This window comes from Scyliorhinus canicula, chromosome 1, assembly GCF_902713615.1.
Source record: "Scyliorhinus canicula chromosome 1, sScyCan1.1, whole genome shotgun sequence".
Classification (NCBI taxonomy): Eukaryota; Metazoa; Chordata; class Chondrichthyes; order Carcharhiniformes; family Scyliorhinidae; genus Scyliorhinus; species Scyliorhinus canicula.
Genome location: NC_052146.1, coordinates 302832316 through 302856055, shown reverse-complemented (window position 1 = coordinate 302856055; position 23740 = coordinate 302832316). Strand labels below are relative to the sequence as shown.

The 23740-nt window shown below is 55.2% G+C and overlaps 1 protein-coding gene across 6 annotated transcripts in view; it reads left to right on the top strand.

Annotated features, from left to right (window-relative positions):
- hivep2a (HIVEP zinc finger 2a) overlaps positions 1-23740 on the top strand; it is a 224562-nt gene that overhangs the window by 189236 nt on the left and 11586 nt on the right. For all 6 annotated transcript variants that reach the window (XM_038816720.1, XM_038816698.1, XM_038816728.1 and 3 more), the window contains 2 exons: positions 552-6367; positions 10555-10712. In XM_038816720.1, the coding sequence (XP_038672648.1) occupies positions 1118-6367; positions 10555-10712 (5408 nt within the window). In that variant the 5' untranslated portion in view covers positions 552-1117. The remainder of the gene's footprint in view (positions 1-551; positions 6368-10554; positions 10713-23740) is intronic.

Sequence of the window (23740 nt, the reverse complement as noted above, 5' to 3'; positions counted from 1 at the left end):
TATTACTCCCTCAGCCTAAATATCGAACCGAGCGTCAGTCTGGAGCTTCCCTCATGGGGGATTCTAGAACGAGGGGGCACAGTGTCAAAGTGAGAGATCTTCCATTGAAAATGGAGGTGAGGAGGAACCCCCTCCCCAACCCCCAGAGGCTTGTCGGTCTTTGGAATTCACTTCCCCAGAGAGTTGTGGTGGCTGGGCCACAGGAAGCTGAGTTAGACAGATTCCGGAATATTCCTGGTGGAGTCAAGGGTTATGGGCAGAGGGTGGTGTTCAAAGGCCTAGAAGGAATCGGCCTTGTTCTTAATGAACAACGGAGCTTCCTTGAGGGCACCAAATGGCTTCGTCCTGCTCCTCATTCAGGTGCGTTATGCTCAATTCTCCTGAAGTGGGATTTGACCCCATGACCCTCTGAATCAGAAGTGTGTGTGCCGCCAGTGAACCACAGCTGAAGGCTTTGAGAGGGTGTAGGCCCTATGTTGATGCTTTAAGTGTCAAGATATTCACTGGGAATTGTCAGCTAATTTTTTTTTGTTGTTGTTTCCCATCTTTAGGAACCCGTTCCGAGACACCCTCTTGAAAACCCGAAAGGAAGCTTCAGATCCTGTTCAAGTGTTGCTCAGCCGGGCACCGAGGGGACCCTGGGGCAGGAGTGGGGCCTTCCAGATTTCCGTGCATCCCACGATTTAATCATGTCACAGGGACGGAGGAAAGGGGCGGAGGTGTGCGCATTCCCCTGTGCCTGTTGAAAAAGAAAGAAAGGGCGTTTTATAATGGAAAAGACGAAGCGATTGAAAGCCAAGCTTTTCAGAAGGTCAGCCACAAGTGCGGCGAGAAAAATAGCTTGAACGTGCCCAGCGAAACCTGACCCGCACTTTGGTAGTTTACAGAGAAAAGAAACAGGGGTGTGGAATGAAGGAAGCTCTGTGAGCGACACATCCTCTAATTGCACTTTGATTTCATGGTCAGTAAAGTACTCTCGCAGTGACTTCACATCCAGCAATCGTGTGTGTCCATGATAACCACTCTTAGCAAATGGCAGCTTCAGAGCTTCACCAAGCACAGCTGTAGATGCAGTTGACGTGCCTCCCAAAGCCTTGGCCATCTGACACCCGTCCTGATGGAAATGGAGCCTAAACGTGCCACTCTGAGCACAGCTGAGGACACTGGGCCTGCAGGTCAAGGCAGTCGGGATCTGACCCCTATGCAACCAGACACTTTCTCTGAACAGGTGGGACAAAGACTAGCAGCAGACTCGAGCCAGGTTGGCAGCATGGGGCCAATGCAGCCCTACTACCCACCCAAGCTTCAGCTCCCCGCGGAGGCCCCTCAGCAGCAGCGTCCACGCCAACATCGCCATCTACTGGGAAATCCCTACCACCACTACGCCCACTCATTCCCACACTTCCCCCACCAAGCCGGTCTTCCGGGCTACCCCCCCACTTCCACCCCGGAGCTGGGCTCGGAGGGCCGCTGCTGGCAGCCCTTGGCGGGCCAAATGGAGCCCACCCGCCCAGAGGCTTTCCACCCCCTCCAGCACCGCCCGCACCACCATCACCACCACCTCGGTACGGGTTTAAGCAAGAAAGCGGGCGGCCCTCCCCCGCTCAGTTACCGCCACTATTCCCAGGCACTGCTTGGCTCGCGGGAAGAGGCCCTGCGGAGGGAAAAGAGGCCCAAGAAGCCCGGCAAACACATCTGCCAGTACTGTGGGCGGGCATGTGCCAAGCCCAGCGTGCTGAAGAAGCACATCCGCTCGCACACGGGCGAACGGCCTTACCCCTGTGTGCCCTGCGGCTTCTCCTTCAAGACCAAGAGCAACCTGTACAAGCACCGAAAGTCCCACGCCCATGCCATTAAAGCCGGCCTGGTCTCGGTGGCGGAGGCAGAGGCCGCGTGCCGTTCGGATACAGAACCAGCGGCAATCGGGGAGGAAGCGGAGCTGCCCTCCGAGGGCGATGAGAGCACGGACACCGATGAGGAGATCGGCATCAACAAGAGTCTGTCCTTGGGAATGGCACCAGAGTCCGACATTGCCGAAGATGGGAAAGTCATTCCGTGCTACTCGCCCAAAGCTGAACGGCGCATGTTGAGCAAGAGCAGTCAGAAATATAGCTCGGACTCTGATGTGTTCAGCGAGGAGCCATCGGCAGGCCCGATGAAAGTTCCCATTTTGATCGTCCCAAAAGGGGGCATTAAGACTCCGACCGAAAGCCCACCGTTCATAAAAACAGAACCCTCCCAAAGTCCGGGCGTCGTTTGGAAATATGGCGGCCCGCACACGATCAAACAAAGGCTCGCACTAAGGTTGAGCGAGAAAAGGGGGCAGGACAGTGAGCAATCTCTCAACCTATTGAGCCCCCACAGCAAAGGGAGCACAGACTCTGGCTATTTCTCCCGCTCGGAGAGCGCAGAGCAGCAGGTCAGCCCCCCCAACACCAACGTCAAATCCTACGCAGAAATCATCTTCGGCAAGTTTGCCAGGCTTGCCCCCAGATCCCTGGCCGTAGGCATGGTGACTCAGGAGCCTCCGCTGATGGCCTTCAAAGAGAAGGGCAGTTCAGCAACCATGGCCGACACGAAACCGGACATTGACAAGTTCATTGAAGAACGTATCATCCAGCTGATCACCCACAATGAAGTCTTGATAGACCCAAGACAGCTGAACACTCCCAGGAAGTTTTCATTGTATCGGGGAGACAGCACCGACTTTCAAAAGCACCAAATGTTGATGGGACATCCTGGGAGTGATGTAAACACATATTGTGGAGACTCCCTCAATGTCAATGTCGGTGAGTCCTTCATATCAGCAGGAAAGGAACATTTAGGTGTCCCTTCAGATATGGCCGACAGTGCACCACTAATCAGAAGCAACTCGATGCCAATATCTTCGGGAAATGGCCTTAGTGTTCCTCAGGTGCTGCGAGGAAGCCACTCCTTTGACGAGAGGTTTGCCGGCTCCGATGATGTCTTTCATTCAGGCTCAGGGTTATCGCACCAACGCATGTTAAAACGGCAGACCGCGATTGAGTTATTCTCAGGGCTCGAGGGGCATCCACCACCAGGGTGCACATCTGACGACTCAGAGCAGGGTCACGGCCTCCTGAAGGGCCCTCATCTGGTGACTGCCAAGTTGGAGGAGGGGGAGACTGGCGAGGGGGATTTTTCACCGCTGGTGAGGAAAGCCCAGCAAGGCAGGGGCTCAGTGTACGAGTGTGAAATATGTGGGATCAAATACCAAATCTGGGACAACCTTGAGGCCCACAGGAAGTTCTACTGCTCCCAGCCGCATGGGCCCCGGATGAAGACGACAATCCCCAAACCCGCTGGCGAGAGCGGACTGGAGTACGGGCCACACGCCCAACCCATGCACTACAAGACCGGCCAAGGACTGGAGAACTTGCCCTTCAGGAAAAGAAGGAAAGAAAAGAGTGTGGGAGACGAGGAAGACCTTCCCAGTAATTACAGCAGTCCGTACAGTGGCTCGACCACATCGCTGGCCTCAGTGGGTGATTGCAAAACAGAGTGCGCATCGCTCGATCAGGAGCCCGTCTCCAGGACTGTTTCTGTTTCAACAATGACCGCTTCCAGCTTTCACGGCTCTTTGAGGGACTCGGGGGGGAGCATGATGGAATTCCGCAGAAAGGTGGAAGACAAAGAGACTCACGGATCGGAGGAGGCCCTTAGCTCTGCGGAAGCCTGGCCTAATTCACCTCAAGGCAAGCAGGCAGTAGATGCTAGCCGCAGGGTGACAGGAAACGAAATCTCCGTCATCCAACACACCAACTCCCTGAGTCGGCCCAGTTCCTTTGAGCGGTCAGAGTCCATGGAGCTTATCCCGGCCCAGCATTCCGGGCCGTGCGATATTCCAGCCGCTAGCGAACCGTCGCAAGGCCTGGGCGGCAGGCAGGCGGAAGGGGGTGAGCAGCAGGCCGGCCCACTGCCTCCTCAGCCACAAGTACCACCCAAACTTGTCCGCCAGCACAACATCCAGGTGCCGGAGATCCGTGTGACGGAGGAGCCTGACAAGCCCGAGAAGGAGCAGGAGGTTCCCATGAAGGAACCGGACAAAAGCGGCGAGGAGTTCCAGTGGCCGCAGAGGAGCGAGACGCTGTCCCAGCTGCCCGCGGAAAAGCTCCCGCCCAAGAAGAAGAGGCTTCGGCTGGCTGACCTGGAATACTCGTCAGGGGAATCCAGCCTGGAGTCCAGCACCCTGTCCCGCAGTCCCAGCCAAGAGAGTAACTGGTCTCACAGCTCGAGCTTCTCACTGTCACTGGAGAGGGAGGAGAGCTTAAAGCCCATGGCCGCTGCCAAGGTGGAGGATTTCAGCAAGGCTGCGGAATACCTGACCGTGCCGTATGGAGTCAGCTCCCTGGGTTTGCTCAATCAGCAGCAGAAGGAGATGAGGCGTTCTGCGTCCGAGCAGGCCCCATGTCAGCCCTACATGGAGATGGCTGAGATACGCAGCAAGTCTTTCGATTACGGGAACCTATCGGGGGGGCCTGGCGCCGCAGCCCCAATACGGGCCTCTTCGCCCATCGTCAAAGAGAGGAGGAAATGCTTCCTGGTGCGCCAGGCCTCGCTCAGCCAGTATTCCGAGACTCCTCAACTGGAGCATGGCCAGGAACTGGCAGAACCAATGCAGATTGGCCAAGGGTGCCCAGTCGGTGCTCGGGGCCTGCACCACCACTCGCGGTCTCCAGTGCTGCCGGACGATGGCAGGAATGTGGTCTGCAGCTCTCCCACGTGCCAGTTGCCCAGTGACACCGTCCACCAGCCTGACCTGCACCAGCCCTGGCAGCTCTACCATCATCACCAACAGCCGCTCCCCTACTTCCTGGCCCAACCTCCAAGCGAGATTTCAATACCAGGGCCTCCCGGCGCTGCGGAGCCAGCCTCCTCTGACCTTTACGTCTCCCAGCGGGTGGTGATTCCGCAGCCCTACCCACAGGTCCCGCCAGGCATCCCGTTGCACCCGGCAAATTCGAGCGAAGCTTTCCCAGCCCATCAGCCGGGCCCTCCAGCCGAGAGACGACTCCAGAGCCGAGCAGGTTCAAGGGAGAAGGATCAGCCGCCCACGTCACCCCGTGCCTCCCCTCAGCATTCTCCGAATCGGCGGGCGAAATTCCAGCCAGACCGCAGTGGGGGGTCAGCAAGCGTGCCAGCGCCACGTGTGCCCGAGGTCATTGTGTCTCCAGGCTCTGGGGCCATGCAGCCCTCGCCCTCGCTGCTGGTGCCAGTTAGGATTCAGGCTAATGTGCCCACCTACGGAAGCGTCATGTATACCAGCGTGTCTCACGTCCAGGGCACCCGCCCGCCAACCGGCAACAACGCCATTGTCATCTGCAAGGTGGAGGACCACCTGCCCAAAGGCACACTGGTGAGCACCACGGCGGTGCAGGGGATGGGCCAGGAGCTGGCGCACGTGCTGTCAGCTCAGCGGAGAGGTCTGCTCCAGTACCCACAATGGAAACTGCCCCCCTCGATGACGGGCAAGATCGAAGTCTCGTTGCCACTGAGCCTGAACCTGGTCAGCACAGACAACTCGTCTTCCATTGGAGGGAGTAAACGAATGCTATCCCCTGCCAGCAGCCTGGAGCTCTTTACGGAGACCAAGCAGCAGAAGCGGATTAAGGAGGAGAAGATTTGTGGGCAGATGCTGGAGAAGTTGAGCCTCCAAGAGTCAAACGTCTCGACCGCCACGATGGCGCAGAATGTGCCCAAGCCAGCGAAACCGCAACTGGTGCGGCAGTTCTGCACCACAGAACTGAAAGAGGGGTGCTCTTCCCCGTTGTCCTCTTCCTCCTCTTCCTCTTCCTCTTCACAGCGGTACAGCATTCAGACGCTGGAGTCAATCCCATCCGAGGAACGCCTGTTCCCGAGCCATTGCAGCGACATGGAGAGCGTCGACGGCGAAAGTTCCCAAAGAGCTCCCCCCTCACCCGGTGAAAGCGCCTCAGAGTCTCAGACGCAGCAGATCCAGAAGTTTCCCATCAGCATGCTGGTCCAGGTGCCCGCCAGCCAGGGCGGCACAGTGGTAGGGGGCACCATTCTCCTGTCGGATGTGGCCGACCTCCAGCAGTTCCTCCAGTTCCCCAGCCTTCGCACCTCCACCAGTGTGAGCTGGTGCTTCCTGAACTACACCAAACCCAACCACGCCCAGCACACAGCGCCCAAACTGTCCATGTATGCCACCTGGTGCATCAGCTCGTACAACCCCAACCCGCCTGGCACTGCCACAAAGATAGCGTTGGCTCTCTTGAGATCCAAGCAGAAGGCAAGCAGGGAGATATACATCATGTCCGCTGTTAACTGGCCCAGATCTGGAAAGCTCGTGGCTTCAAGCAGTTGGAAGCAAAGATTGGCTCAGGTAAGAATAGCCCATAAATATTGCACTTTACAATTTTTGAAGGGCAACTTAGAACTGGGCGGGCGGGCACGGGTTGGGTTGGAGTTGGCGAAGCTACAAATCTCCTAAGCCTTTTAGCAATCATTGGTTAGGCCCCGGCTGGGGTACTTTGTCCATCCCTGGGGCATTTTAGGAAGGATGTCAAGACCTTAGAGAAGGTTTAGAGGTTCCCTAAAATGGAATGAGGTAGAGATTTATTAGAATGTTTCGGTGGACGATTGGAGAAGCGAGGCTGTTTTCCTGATGGGGGAGAAGGCTAAGAGACAACGGCTGATCCCAAATTCCTTCCCATGCCCTAAGGCAGACTTTTGTCGGTTTCCATAGCTAGTAATTCCTGGGACAGGTTGTTAGTCTGTTGCCAGGGTCCTGTAGCGTGAGGGGGCACCAACCCACATGAAGTGTCGCTCCCAGGAGTCGCTCCCACTCTTTCCGGCATGTATGGAAGGATTTGCAGGTTGACGAGGAACCTGCTATTTCCTGGTTGACACTCAATCTGTTTGGCCGTGTTATGACCACACCTTCCTTGTCCATCAAGTCCGGCGGGGGGGGGGGGGGGGGGGGGGGGGGACTCGAGCTCATTGCTTCTGTCTCAAAGGTAGGAATTCTAACACACTGCACCACGGTGGTGGTGGTAGGAGAGTTTATTTGAACAAGTTATGATCTAGAATGTCTGACAGGGTGCTGGAAGCTAGTCCAATAATATTGTGAAAAAGACAACAAGGGAAGACAGAGTTTTAGCGTTGGGCAGAGGTAATTACATAGGCCTGAGGAATGAGTTGGCCCAAATACTCTGGGCACAAATAATTGAGGGTGGACAATTGAGGAAGTGGCCAAGATAGTAAATATCTTGCAATTAAAAGTTTATTACTGAAAGGAATTGTAAAAGGGAGTAAAAGGTTCCATGGCAGGGTGGCACGGTGGCACAGTGGGTTAGCACTGCTGCCTCACGAGCGCTGAGGACCCGGGTTCGATCCCAGCTCTGGGTCACTGTCCGTGTGGAGTTGGCACATTCTCCCCGTATCTGAAGGCGTCTCACCCCACAACCCATAGAGGGGCTGGTTTAGCTCACAAGGCTAAATCACTGGCTTATAAAGCAGACCAAGCAGGCCAGCAGCACGGTTCGATTCCCGTACCAGCCTCCCCGGACAGGCGCCGGAATGTGGCGACTAGGGGCTTTTCACAGTAACTTCATTGAAGCCTACTCGTGACAATAAGCGATTTTCATTTCATAGATATGCAGGGTAGGATATTGGCTCCGCTAAATTGCCCCGTATTTGGGAATGTTTTTAAAATTCCATTCCAAGTCATAAAGGCAAAAGCTAGGGCCTACTATACTGCAAAAGCAAGTGGTAAGCTGGAGGCTTGGGAGAACATCAAGGCTCAGTAAAAGATTACTAAAAAGACCTAAGATAATCTATGAAAGGAAACTAGCAGAAAACAGAAACGCTGACACCAAAAGCTTCTATAAGTATATAAAGAGGAAGAGACTAGCTAAAGTAAATGTTTCCCCTTTAGAGGATGATATTGGTGAGGTAATAATGGGAAACACCGAGATGGCGGAGGCACTGAACCAATATTTTGTATTCATGGTAGAAGATAATGAATAATGGCTGAATATTTGGAAAGACAAAAGCTCAATCCACCATTGTCAGCATGGTTTTAGGGAGACCTGATTGAGGTCTACAAAATTATGAGAGGTATGGACAGGGTGGATAGCAACAAGCTTTTTCCAAGAGTGGGGGGGGGGGGGGGGGGGGGGTCAATTACAAGGGGTCACGATTTCAAGGTGAGAGGGGGAAAGTTTGAGGGAGATGTGCGTGGAAAGTTTTTTACGCAGAGGGTGGTGGGTGCCTGAATGCTTTGCCAGCGGAGATGGTAGAGGCGGGCACGATAGCATCATTTAATATGCATCTGGACAGATATATGAACGGGCGGGGAACAGAGGGAAGTAGATCCTTGGAAAATAGGCGACAGGTTTAGATAAAGGATCTGGATCGGCGCAGGCTGGGAGGGCCGAAGGGCCTGTTCCTGTGCTGTAATTTTCCTTGTTCTTTGTTCTTTACGAAGGGTAAGTCAGGCTTGACAAACTTGCTTGAGTTCTTTGAGAATGTAACCAGCAAGGTGGATAATGGGGAAGTTGTGGAGGTGGTATATTTAGACTTCTAGAAAGCGTTTGACAATTGCCGCAAAAAAGACTGATCCAGAAGGTGAGATTGCAGAGGATTGGGGGTAAAGTACGAGATTGGATTGAGTATTGGCCGACTGTCAGAAAGCTTAGGGTCAGGATAAGCGGGTCCCCTCTGGCTGGCGAACTGTAACTAGTGGGGTACCGCAGGGGTCAGTCCTCGGACCTCAACTGTTTACCATCTATACAAATGGTCTGCAAGCAGGAACAGAGTCTAACGTAGCAAAATTTGCGGATGATATTAGTATAGGTGGGAAAGCAGGCAGTGAAGAGGCAATAAAGATTTTACAGATGGATGTAGGTAGACGAGGAGATTGGGCCAAAAACGCCGGTGTGCAGGTACAGCTTGTAATTAAAAAGGCAAATGGAACGATAGCATTTATTGCAAAAGGACTGGAGTATAAAAGTGGAGAAGTGTTGTTGCAATTGTATAGGGTGTTGGTGAGACCACATCTGGAGTATTGTGTCCAGTTTTGGGCTCCTTATTTCAGGAAGGATGTGGTGGCATTGGAGGAAGTTCAGAGGAGGTTCACCAGATTGATTCCGGGGATGAAAGGGTTGACGTGTGAGGAGAGATTGACCCAGTTTGGGCTGGTACTCACTGGAGTTTAGAAGGATGTGAGGGGATCTGAACGAGATATATAGAATCCTAAAAGGGATTGATGAAGTAAATGAAGATCAAATGTTCACTACTATCGGGCAATCTGGAACAAGAGGTCACGGATAAAGGTTGAGAGGCGGTGGATTTAGAACTGAGATGAGGAGGAGCCACTTCTCGCAGAGTGTGGTGAATTTGTGGAATTCGCTGCCCGATAGTGCGGTGGAGTCTGAGTCATTAAATGGTTTCAAGAGGGAGATAGATATATTTCTGATTTTAAAAATTGTGTTAAAGGGTTCCGGGGATCAGGGAAGGAGGTTGATTTGGGACCAGGAAGAGATCAGCCATGATCTGATTGAATGGCGGAGCAGGATTGAAGGGCTGAATTGCCTACTTCTGCCCCTAACTCCTATGTTCCTATGTTAATGCTTTGAGGGGAAAGATTCAGTGCTACGCAGAAAATGGAGTGAAGCAGGATGAACCAAATGGATCTTTCAAAGAGGTGGCAGAGGCACAATGAACCTGCCAGTTCCCTTCTGTGGGACAGAAGTAGGTTATTCAGCCCTTCCAGCCTGCTGTGCCGTTCAATAAGATCATGGATTGTGGCTTCAACTCCACTTTCCTGTCTTTCGCTCGTAACTCACAGCATGGTGGCATAGTGGCTAGCACTGTCGCTTCACAGCTCCCGGGTCCCAGGTTCGATTCCCGGCTTGGGTCACTGTCTGTGCGGAGTCTGCACGTTCTCCCCGTGTGTGCGTGGGTTTCCTCCGGGTGCTCCGGTTTCCTCCCACAGTCCAAAGATGTGCGGGTTAGGTGGATTGGCCATGATAAATTGCCCTTTGTGTCCAAAAAATGTTAAGTGGGGGTTACGGGGATAGGGTAGATACGTGGGCTTCAGTAGGCTGCTCTTTGTAAGGGCTGGTGCAGACTCAATGGGCCGAATGGCCTCCTTCTACACTGCATGATTCTATGACCCTCTTGTCGATCAAGTATTGTATCACTCAGCCTCGAGTATATTCAATACCCCAGTCCCACTACCCTCTGGGGAAGTGAATTCAAAACACCAACTACCGTCTTAGAGAAGAAATTCCTCCTCACCTCCATCTTAAACCGGAGACCCCTTATTTTTAAATGCTGCCCCCCCCCACCCCCCGGCGCTAGATTCCCCCACGAGAGGAATTGCCCGCCACCCTCCAGCCCTGTTACGATCCCTTCAGAATCTAATATGTTTCAATAAAATGCCGTCTCACTCTGTCCTCGCACTCAGCGATTGCGAGAAAAGCAGAGGCCTTCAAAGGGTTAAAAGCTTAAATCCGTGCTCGGACGAGGGACAAAAAGGAAGGTAATGCCATCTGTCTTTTCCAGATTAAATGGTATGAATCTTCCCAGTGTGAGAGCGATGGAGCCGGAAGAAAGACAGCAGGAAGTTTTGAAAAGGAGAGGGAAAAGATGGAGACGGGTATTAACAAAGACCATTCCTGCAAGCAAGTGGAACCCAGCAGAATCAAAATCTTCGATGGCGGGTAAAGTGCCCAGGAAACATGAAATATAAAGTTCTAATCTATCTGAGATTATAATTTGTATTATTGTGCATCCCAATTTCTCAGAGTCTGTCAACGCCTGTTTGTTTCTGATTTTTCGGGAGTTCAGCTGCTCCGAATCATTACTGCAACAGCTGACAAAAATACATCTCTCTCTCTTTCCTCCACTAACATAAGACATAGGAGCAGAATTAGGCCACTCGGCCCATCGAATCTGCTCCGCCATTCAATCATGGCTGAAATTTTCTCATCCGCATTTTCCTGCCTTCTCCCCATAAACCCTGACCACTTGGTCCACTTTCACATGAACAGCTAACTTCTCACTGACACTCCTCACTGACACCCCCTCACTCTGACACTCCCTCATTGACACCCCCTCACTGACACCCCCTCACTGACACTCCCTCACTGACACTCCCTCACTGACACTCCCTCACTGACAGTCCCTCACTCTGACACTCCCTCACTCTGACACTCCCTCACTGACACCCCCTCACTGACACTCCCTCACTGACACTCCCTCACTGACACTCCCTCACTCTGACACTCCCTCATTGACACCCCCTCACTGACACTCCCTCACTGACACTCCCTCACTGACACTCCCTCACTGACACTCCCTCACTGACACTCCTCACTGACACCCCCTCACTCTGACACTCCCTCATTGACACTCCCTCCCTGACACTCCCTCACTGACACTCCCTCACTGACACTCCCTCACTGACACTCCCTCACTGACACTCCCTCACTGACACCCCCTCACTCTGACACTCCCACATTGACACCCCCTCACTGACACCTCCTCACTGACACTCCTCACTGACACTCCCTCACTCTGACACTCCCTCACTGACACCCCCTCACTCTGACACCCCCTCACTGACACCCCCTCACTGACACCTCCTCACTGACACCCCCTCACTCTGACACTCCCTCATTGACACCCCCTCACTGACACTCCCTCACTGACACTCCCTCACTCTGACACTCCCTCACTGACACCCCCTCACTCTGACACTCCCTCACTGACACCCCCTCACTGACACCCCCTCACTGACACCTCCTCACTGACACTCCTCACTGACACCCCCTCACTCTGACACTCCCTCATTGACACCCCCTCACTGACACTCCCTCACTGACACTCCCTCACTGACACTCCCTCACTGACACTCCCTCACTGACACTCCCTCACTGACACTCCCTCACTCTGACCCTCCCTCACTCTGACACTCCCTCACTCTGACACTCCCTCACTGACACTCCCTCGCTGACACTCCCACTCTGACACTCCCTCACTCTGACACTCCTCACTGACACTTGCTCACTCTGATATTCCCTCATTGACACTCCCTCACTGACACTCCCTCACTGACACTCCCTCACTGACACTCCCTCAATCTGACATTCCCTCACTGACACTCCCTCACTGACACTCCCTCACTGACACTCCCTCACTCTGACATTCCCTCACTGACACTCCCTCACTCTGACACTCCCTCATTGACACCCCCTCACTGACACTCCCTCACTGACACTCCCTCGCTGACACTCCCTCGCTGACACTCCCTCACTGACACTCCCTCACTCTGACACTCCCTCACTGACACTCCCTCGCTGACACTCCCTCACTGACACTCCCTCACTGACACACCTCACTGACACCCCCTCAGTCTGACACTCCCTCAGTGACACTCCCTCCCTGACACTCCCTCACTGACACTCCCTCACTGACACTCCCTCAATCTGACATTCCCTCACTGACACTCCCTCACTCTGACACCCCCTCATTGACACCCCCTCACTGACACTCCCTCGCTGACACTCCCTCGCTGACACTCCCTCGCTGACACTCCCTCACTGACACTCCCTCACTGACACTTCCTCACTGACACTCCCTCACTGACACTCCCTCGCTGACACTCCCTCGCTGACACTCCCTCACTGACACTCCCTCACTGACACTCCCTCACTGACACCCCTCACTGACACTTCCTCATTGACACCCCCTCACTGACACTCCCTCACTGACACTCCCTCATTGACACCCCCTCAATCTGACATTCCCTCACTGACACTCCCTCACTCTGACACCCCCTCATTGACACCCCCTCACTGACACTCCCTCGCTGACACTCCCTCGCTGACACTCCCTCGCTGACACTCCCTCACTGACACTCCCTCACTGACACTTCCTCACTGACACTCCCTCACTGACACTCCCTCGCTGACACTCCCTCGCTGACACTCCCTCACTGACACTCCCTCACTGACACTCCCTCACTGACACCCCTCACTGACACTTCCTCATTGACACCCCCTCACTGACACTCCCTCACTGACACTCCCTCATTGACACCCCCTCACTGACACTCCCTCACTGACACTCCCTCACTGACACCCCCTCACTGACACCCCCTCACTCTGACATTCCCTCACTGACACTCCCTCACTGACACTCCCTCACTCTGACACTCCCTCACTGACACTCCCTCACTGACACTCCCTCACTCTGACACTCCCTCACTGACACTCCCTCACTGACACTCCCTCACTCTGACACTCCCTCACTGACACTCCCTCACTCTGACACTCCCTCACTGACACCCCCTCACTGACACTCCCTCACTGACACTCCCTCACTGACACTCCCTCACTGACACTCCCTCACTGGCACTCCCTCCCTGACACTCCCTCACTCTGACACTCCCTCACTCTGACACTCCCTCACTGATACTCCCTCACTGACACTCCCTCACTGACACTCCCTCACTGACACTCCCTCCCTGACACTCCCTCACTGACACTCCCTCACTGACACTCCCTCACTGACACTCCCTCACTGACACTCCCTCACTGACACTCCCTCACTGACACTCCCTCACTCTGACACTCCCTCACTCTGACACTCCCTCACTGACACTCCCTCACTGACACTCCCTCACTCTAACACTCCCTCACTCTGACACTCCCTCACTGACACTCCCTCACTGACACTCCCTCACTCTAACACTCCCTCACTCTGACACTCCCTCACTGACACTCCCTCACTCTAACACTCCCTCACTCTAACACTCCCTCACTGACACTCCCTCACTGACACTCCCTCACTCAGACACTCCCTCACTGACACTCCCGCACTGACACTCCCTCACTGACACTCCCTCACTGACACTCCCTCACTGACACTCCCACACTGACACTCCCTCACTGACACCCCCTCACTGACACTCCCTCACTGACACTCCCTCACTGACACTCCCTCCCTGACACTCCCTCACTGACACTCCCTCACTGACACTCCCTCACTGACACTCCCTCCCTGACACTCCCACACTGACACTCCCTCACTGACACTCCCTCACTGACACTCCCTCACTGACACTCCCTCACTCAGACACTCCCTCACTGACACTCCCTCACTGACACTCCCTCACTCAGACACTCCCTCACTGACACTCCCTCCCTGACACTCCCTCACTGACACTCCCTCACTGACACTCCCTCACTCAGACACCCCTCACTGACACTCCCTCACTCTGACTCTCCCTCACTGACACTCCCTCACTGACACTCCCTCACTGACACTCCCTCACTGACACTCCCTCACTCAGACACTCCCGCACTGACACTCCCTCCCTGACACTCCCTCACTGACACTCCCTCACTGACACTCCCTCACTCAGACACTCCCTCACTGACACTCCCTCACTGACACTCCCTCATTGACACTCCCTCCCTGACACTCCCTCATTGACACTCCCTCACTGACACTCCCTCACTGACACTCCCTCACTGACACTCCCTCACTGACACTCGCTCACTGACACTCCCTCACTGACACCCCCTCACTCTGACACTCCCTCACTGACACTCCCTCACTCTGACACTCCCTCACTGACACTCCCTCACTGACACCCCCTCACTCTGACACTCCCTCACTCAGACACTCCCTCACTGACTCTCCCTCACTGACACTCGCTCACTGACACTCCCTCACTGACACTCCCTCACTGACACCCCCTCACTCTGACACTCCCTCACTCTGACACTCCCTCACTCTGACACTCCCTCACTCAGACACTCCCTCACTGACTCTCCCTCACTGACACTCGCTCACTGACACTCCCTCACTGACACTCCCTCACTGACTCTCCCTCATTGACACTCCCACACTGACGCTCCCTCACTGACACTCCCTCATTGACACTCCCTCACTGACACTCCCTCATTGACACTCCCACACTGACACTCCCTCACTGACACTCCCTCACTGACACTCCCTCACTGACACTCCCTCACTGACACTCCCCTCACTCTGACAGTCCCTCACCATGACACTCCCTCACTGACACTCCCTCACTCTGACACTCCCTCACTGACACTCCCTCACTGACACTCCCTCACTGACACTCCCTCACTGACACTCCCTCACTCTGACACTCCCTCACTCTGACACTCCCTCACTCTGACACTCCCTCACTGACACTCCCTCACTGACACTCCCTCACTGACACTCCCTCACTGACACTCCCTCACTGACACTCCCTCACTCTGACACTCCATCACTGACACTGCCTCACTGACACTCCCTCACTGACACTCCCTCACTGACACTCCCTCACTGACACTCCCTCACTGACACTCCCTCACTGACACCCCTCACTGACACTCCCTCACGGACACTCCCTCACTCTGACACTCCCTCACTCTGACACTCCCTCACTGACACTCCCTCACTGACACTCCCTCACGGACACTCCCTCACTGACACTCCCTCACTCTGACACTCCCTCACTGACACTCCCTCACTGACACTCCCTCACTGACACTCCCTCACTGACACTCCCTCACTGACACTCCCTCACTCTGACACTCCCTCACTCTGACACTCCCTCACTGACACTCCCTCACTGACACTCCCTCACTGACACTCCCTTACTGACACTCCCTCACTCTGACACTCCCTCACTGACACTCCCTCACTCTGACACTCCCTTACTGACACTCCCTCACGGACACTCCCTCACTCTGACTCTCCCTCACTGACACTCCCTCACTCTGACACTCCCTTACTGACACTCCCTCACTGACACTCCCTCACTGACACCCCTCACTCTGACACTCCCTCACTCTGACACTCCGTCACTGACACCCCCTCACTGACACTCCCTCACTGACAGTCCCTCACTGACACTCCCTCACTCTGACACTCCCTCACTGACACTCCCTCACTGACGCTCCCTCACTGACACTCCTCACTGACACTCCCTCACTCTGACACTCCCTCACTGACACTCCCTCACTGACACTCCCTCACTCTGACACTCCCTCACTGACACTCCCTCACTGACACTCCGTCACTGACACTCCCTCACTGACACTCCCTCACTCTGACACTCCCTCACTGACTCTCCCTCACTGACACTCCCTCACTGACACTGCCTCACTGACACTCCCTCACTGACACACCCTCACTGACACTCCCTCACTGACACTCCCTCACTGACCCTCCCTCACTCTGACATTCCCTCACCCTGACACTCCCTCACTGACACTCGCTCACTGACACTCCCTCACTGACACTCCCTCACTCTGACACTCCCTCACTCTGACACTCCCTCATTGACACTCCCTCACTGACACTCCCTCACTGACACTCCCTCACTCTGACATTCCCTCACTGACACCCCTCACTGACACTCCCTCACTGACACTCCCTCACTCTGACACTCCCTCACTGACACTCCCTCACTGACACTCCCTCACTGACACTCCCTCACTGACACTGCCTCACTGACACTCCCTCACTGACACTCCCTCACTCTGACACTCCCTCACTGACACTCCCTCACTGACACTCCCTACTGACACTCCCACTCTGACACTCCCTCACTGACACTCCCTCACTGACACTCCCTCACTCTGACACTCCCTCACTCTGACACTCCCTCACTGACACTCCTCACTGACACTCCCCTCACTGACACTCCCTCACTCTGACACTCCCTCACTCTGACACTCCCTCACTGACACTCCCTCACTGACACTCCCTCACTGACACTCCCTCACTGACACTCCCTCACTCTGACACTCCCTCACTCTGACACTCCCTCACTGACACTCCCTCACTGACACTCCCTCACTGACACTCCCTCACTCTGACACTCCCTCACTGACACTCCTCACTGACACTCCCTCACTGACACTCCCTCACTGACACTCCCTCACTGACACTCCCTCACTGACACTCCCTCACTGCACCTCCCCCCCTCCACTGACACTACCCTTCACTGAACACTCCCTCACTGACCACTCCCTCACGGCACTCCCTCCCAGGACCACTCCCTCACTCTGACACTCCCCTCACTCTGATACTCCCCTCACTGACACTCCCTCACTCTAACACTCCCTCACTGACACTCCCGCACTGACACTCCCTCACTCTGACACTCCCTCACTGATACTCCCTCCCTGACACTCCCTCACTGACACTCCCTCACTGACACTCCCTCCCTGACACTCCCTCACTCTGACACTCCCTCACTCTGATACTCCCTCACTCTAACACTCCCTCACTGACACTCCCTCACTGACACTCCCTCACTGACACTGCCTCACTGACACTCCCTCACTGACACTCCCTCACTGACACTCCCTCACTGACACTCCCTCACTGACACTCCCTCACTCTGACACTCCCTCACTGACACTCCCTCACTGACACTCCCCTCACTGACACTCCCTCACTGACACTCCCTCACTGACACTCCCTCACTGACACTCCCTCACTGAGACTCCCTCACTGACACTCCCTCACTGACACTCCCTCACTGACACTCCCTCACTGACACTCCCTCACTGACACTCCCTCACTCTGACACTCCCTCACTGACACTCCCTCACTGACACTCCCTCACTGACACTCCCTCACTGACACTCCCTCACTGACCCTCCCTCACTCTGACACTCCCTCACTCTGACACTCCCTCACTCTGACACTCCCTCACTGACACTCCCTCACTCTGACACTCCCTCACCCAGACACTCCCTCACTGACACTCCCTCACTGACACTCGCTCACTGACACTCCCTCACTGACACCCCCTCACTCTGACACTCCCTCCCTGACACTCCCTCATTGACACTCCCTCCCTGACACTCCCTCACTCTGACACTCCCTCACTGACTCTCCCTCACTGACACTCCCTCACTCACTCCCTCACTGACACTCCCTCACTCTGACACTCCCTCTCTGACTCTCCCACACTGACCCTCCCTCACTGACACTCCCTCACTGACACTCCCTCACTGACACTCCCTCACTGACACTCCCACACTGACCCTCCCTCACTGACACTCCCTCACTGACACTCCCTCACTGACACTCCCTCACTGACACTCCCTCACTGACACTCCCTCACTGACACTCCCTCACTCTGACACTCCCTCACTGACACTCCCTCACTCTGACACTCCCTCACTGACTCTCCCTCACTGACTCTCCCTCACTGACACTCCCTCACTGACACTCCCTCACTGACACTCCCTCACTGACACTCCCTCACTGACACTCCCTCACTGACACTCCCTCACTGACACTGCCTCACTGACACTCCCTCACTCTGACACTCCCTCACTGACACTGCCTCACTGACACTCCCTCACTGACACTCCCTCACTCTGACCCTCCCTCACTCTGACACTCCCTCACTGACACTCCCTCACTGACCCTCCCTCACTGACACTCCCTCACTCTGACACTCCCTCACTCTGACACTCCCTCACTGACACTCCCACACTGACCCTCCCTCACTGACCCTCCCTCACTGACACTCCCTCACTCTGACACTCCCTCACTCTGACACTCCCTCACTGACACTCCCTCACTCTGACACTCCCTCACTCTGACCCTCCCTCACTGACACTCCCTCACTGACACCCCCTCACTCTGACACTCCCTCACTGACACTCGCTCACTGACACTCCCTCCCTGACACTTCCTCACTCTGACACCCCCTCACTGACACTCCCTCACTGACACTCCCTCCCTGACACTCCCCTCACTCTGACACTCCCTCACTGACACCCCCTCACTCTGACACTCCCTCACTCTGACACTCCCTCACTGACCCTCCCTCACTCTGACACTCCCTCACTGACACCCCCTCACTCTGACACTCCCTCACTGACACTCCCTCACTGACACTCCCTCACTGACACTCCCTCACTGACACTCCCTCACTCTGACACTCCCTCACTGACACCCCCTCACTCTGACACTCCCTCACTGACACTCCCTCACTGACACTCCCTCACTGACACTCCCTCACTCTGACACTCCCTCACTGACACCCCCTCACTCTGACACTCCCCTCATTCTGACACTCCCTCACTGACACTCCCTCACTGACACTCCCTCACTGACACTCCCTCACTGACACTCCCTCATTCTGACACTCCCTCACTGACACTCCCTCACTGACAATCCCTCACTGACACTCCCTCCCTGACACTCCCTCACTCTGACACTCCCCTCACTCTGACACTCCCTCACTGACACTCCCTCACTGACACTCCTCACTGACACTCCCTCACTCTGACACTCCCTCACTGTCACTCCCTCACTCTGACACTCCCTCACTGACACTCCCTCACTGACACTCCCTCACTTACACTCCCTCACTCTGACATTCCCTCACCCTGACACTCCCTCAATGACACTCCTTCACTCTGACACTCCCTCACTCTGACACTCCCTCACTGACACTCCCTCACTGACCCTCCCTCACTCTGACACTCCCTCACTCTGACACTCCCTCACTGACACTCCCTCACTCTGACACTCCCTCACTCTGACACTCCCTCACTGACACTCCCTCACTCTGACACTCCCTCACTCTGACACTCCCTCACTGACACTCCCTCACTCTGACACTCCCTCACTCTGACACTCCCTCACTGACACCCCCTCACTCTGACACTCCCTCACTGACACTCCCTCACTGACACTCCCCTCACTCTGACACTCCCTCACTCTGACACTCCCTCACTCTGACACCCCTCACTGACACTCCATCACTGACACTCCCTCACTCTGACACTCCCTCACTGACACTCCCTCACTGACACTCCCTCACTCTGACACTCCCTCACTCTGACACTCCCTCACTGACACTCCCTCACTGACACTCCCTCACTGACACTCCCTCACTGACACCCCCTCACTGACACTCCCTCACTCTGACACTCCCTCACTGACACTCCCTCACTCTGACACTCCTCACTGACACTCCCTCACTTGACAACTGCCCTTACTGCCACTCTCACTCTGACACTCCCTCACTGACACTCCCCTCATGACACTCCCTCATTCTGACACTCCCTCACTGACAACTCCCTCACTGACACTCCCTCACTCTGACATTCCCTCACCTGACACTCCCTCACTGACACTCCCCTCACTGACACTCCCTCACTGACACTCACTCACTCTGACACTCCTCGCTGACACTCCTCGCTGACACTCCCTCACTGTCACTCCCTCACTGACATTCCCTCACTGACACTCCCTCACTGACACCCCCTCACTGTGACACTCCCTCACTGACACTCCCTCACTGACACTCCCTCACTCTGACAGTCCCTCACCATGACACTCCCTCACTGACACTCCCTCACTCTGACACTCCCTCACTCTGACACTTCCTCACTCTGACACTCCCTCACTGACACTCCCTCACTGACACTCCCTCACTGACACTCCCTCGCTGACACTCCCTCACTGACACTCCCTCACTCTGACACTCCCTCACTCTGACACTCCCTCAGTCTGACACTCCCTCACTGACACTCCCTCACTGACACTCCCTTACTGACACTCCCTCACGGACACTCCCTCACTCTGACACTCCCTCACTGACACTCCCTCACTGACACTCCCCTCACTCTGACACTCCCTCACTGACACTCCCTCACTGACACTCCCTCACTGACACTCCCTCACTGACACTCCCTCACTCTGACACTCCCTCACTGACACTCCCTCACTGACACTCCCTCACTGACACTCCCTCACTGTCACTCCCTCACTCTGACACTCCCTCACTGACACTCCCTCACTGACACGCCCTCACTGACACTCCCTCACTGACACTCCCTCACTGACACTCCCTCACTGACACTCCCTCACTCTGACACTCCCTTACTGACACTCCCTCACGGACACTCCCTCACTCTGACACTCCCTCACTGACACTCCCTCACTGACACTCCCTTACTGACACCCTCACTCTGACACCCTCACTGACACTCCCTCACTCTGAACTCCCTCAGACACTCCCTCACTCTGACACTCCCTCACTGACACTCCCTCACTCTGACACTCCCTCACTGACACCCCCTCACTGACGCTCCCTCACTGACACTCCTCACTGACGCTCCCTCACTGACACTCCCTCACTGACGCTCCCTCACTGACACTCCCTCACTGACACTCCCTCACTGACACTCCCTCACTGACACTCCCTCACTGACACTCCCTCACTCTGACACTCCCTCATGACACTCCCCCACTGACACTCCCTCACTGACACTCCTCACTGACACTCCCTCACTGACACTCCCTCACTGACACTCCCTCACTGACACCCCTCACTGACACTCCTCACTGACACTCCCTCACTGACACTCCCTCACTGACACTCCTCACTGACACTCCCTCACTGACACTCCCTCAGACACTCCTCACTCTGACACTCCCTCACTGACACTCCCCCACTGACACTGCCTCACTGACACTCCCTCACTCTGACACTCCCTCACTGACACTCCTCACTGACACTCCCTCACTCTGACACTCCCTCACTGACACTCCTCACTGACACTCCTCACTCTGACACTCCCGCACTGACACTCCCTCACTGGCACTCCCTCACTCTGACACTCCCTCACTGACACTGCCTCACTGACACTCCCTCACTGACACTCCCTCACTGACACTCCCTCACTGACACCCTCACTGACACTCCTCACTGACACTCCCTCACTGACACTCCCTCACTGACACTCCCTCACTGAACTCCCTCACTCTGACACTCCTCACTCTGACACTCCCTCACTGACACTCCCTCACTGACACTCCCTCACTCTGACACCCCCTCACTGACACTCCCTCACTGACACTCCTCACTGATGCTCCCTCACTGACACCCCCTCACTCTGACACTCCCTCACTCTGACACTCCCTCATTGACACTCCCTCACTGACACTCCCTCACTCTGACACTCCCGCACTGACACTCCCTCACTGACTCTCCCTCACTGGCACTCCCTCACTGACACTCCCTCACTGACACTCCCTCACTCTGACACTCTCTCACTGACACTCCCTCACTGACACTCCCTCACTGACACTCCCTCACTCTGACACTCCTCACTGACACTCCCTCACTGACTCTCCCTCACTGGCACTCTCTCACTGACACTCCCTCACTGACACCCCCTCACTGACACTCCCTCACTGACACTCCCTCACTGACACCCCTCACTGACACTCCCTCACTGACACTCCCTCACTGACACTCCCTCACTGACACTCCCTCACTGACACTCCCTCACTGACACTCCCTCACTCTGACACTCCCTCACTGACACTCCCTCACTGACACTCCCTCACTGACACTCCCTCACTGACACTCCCTCACTCTGACACTCCCTCACTGACTCTCCCTCACTGACACTCCCTCACTGACACTCCCTCACTGACACTCCCTCCCTGACACTCCCTCACTGACACTCCCTCACTGACACTCCCTCACTCTGACACTCCCTCACTGACACTCCCTCACTGACACTCCCTCACTGACACTCCCTCACTGACACTCCCTCACTGACACTCCCTCACTCTGACACTCCCTCACTGACACTCCCTCACTGACACTCCCTCACTGACACTCCTCACTGACACTCCCTCACTCTGACACTCCCTCACTGACACTCCCTCACTGACACTCCCTCACTGACACTCCCTCACTGACACTCCCTCACTGACACTCCCTCACTGACACTCCCTCACTCTGACACTCCTCACTGACACTCCCTCACTGACACTCCCTCACTCTGACACTCCCTCACTGAGACTCTCCCCTCAAACACTTCCTCCCTCTCACAGCCGCCTCACTCTCACAGTCTCCGAATTTGTATTTATAGTAAGACAGCCAAAAACCTGTATCACCTTCATCTGTTTTTGTGCACATCCAATGACTTAGCTGATGTGATCCATCAGCTCGGTGTAGTGACAAGGGGATGGTGACCTCGGTCTTAGTTTGATGTCAGCTGCTGTTCACTGGGCAGCACAGCGATCTGGACTGAGAGAGGAAGGATATACACTGAATGCAGTTGGTCTTCATGATGTCACTGAGCTTGGCAGTCAGTTACATACCTGAAGTGTTGTATCATGATATTTTATCTGCCCACGTGTGGTGCTATTTATAGGGTTCGTCGCACTGTGGAGACACTCACAGTTTTCCAGTGGGTGTGATTGGGGTGAGATTCAGCTCGGTGTGTGTGTGTGTGTGTGTGTGTGCGCGCGTGTGCCTACACTTTCTGGCTCCGACGCTCACACACACACACACACTCGCGCACACTATCAGACACACACCACACATACACACACACACACACACACCACACAATGCTCTCCATGTTCAGACATGGCAGCTATAACTGTTCGATAGTACCAGTTAATTACACAGGAGACAAGATAACCGAGGAAACAAGTGGTGGACAGCAGTAACCTGCACCGCCACACGATTAAAAAACTTGCAAGTCAAAGTTAAACAGGGCACTGTGTGTGTGCAGCTATAAGATGCACTGCAGCAATTCGCCAAACCTCCTGCGGCAGCACTTTCCAAACCCGCGACCTCTTCCGACTGGAAGGACAAGGGCAGCGGACGCATGGGGACACTGCCACTTGCAAATCCCCCTCTGAGCCCGACACACTCCCG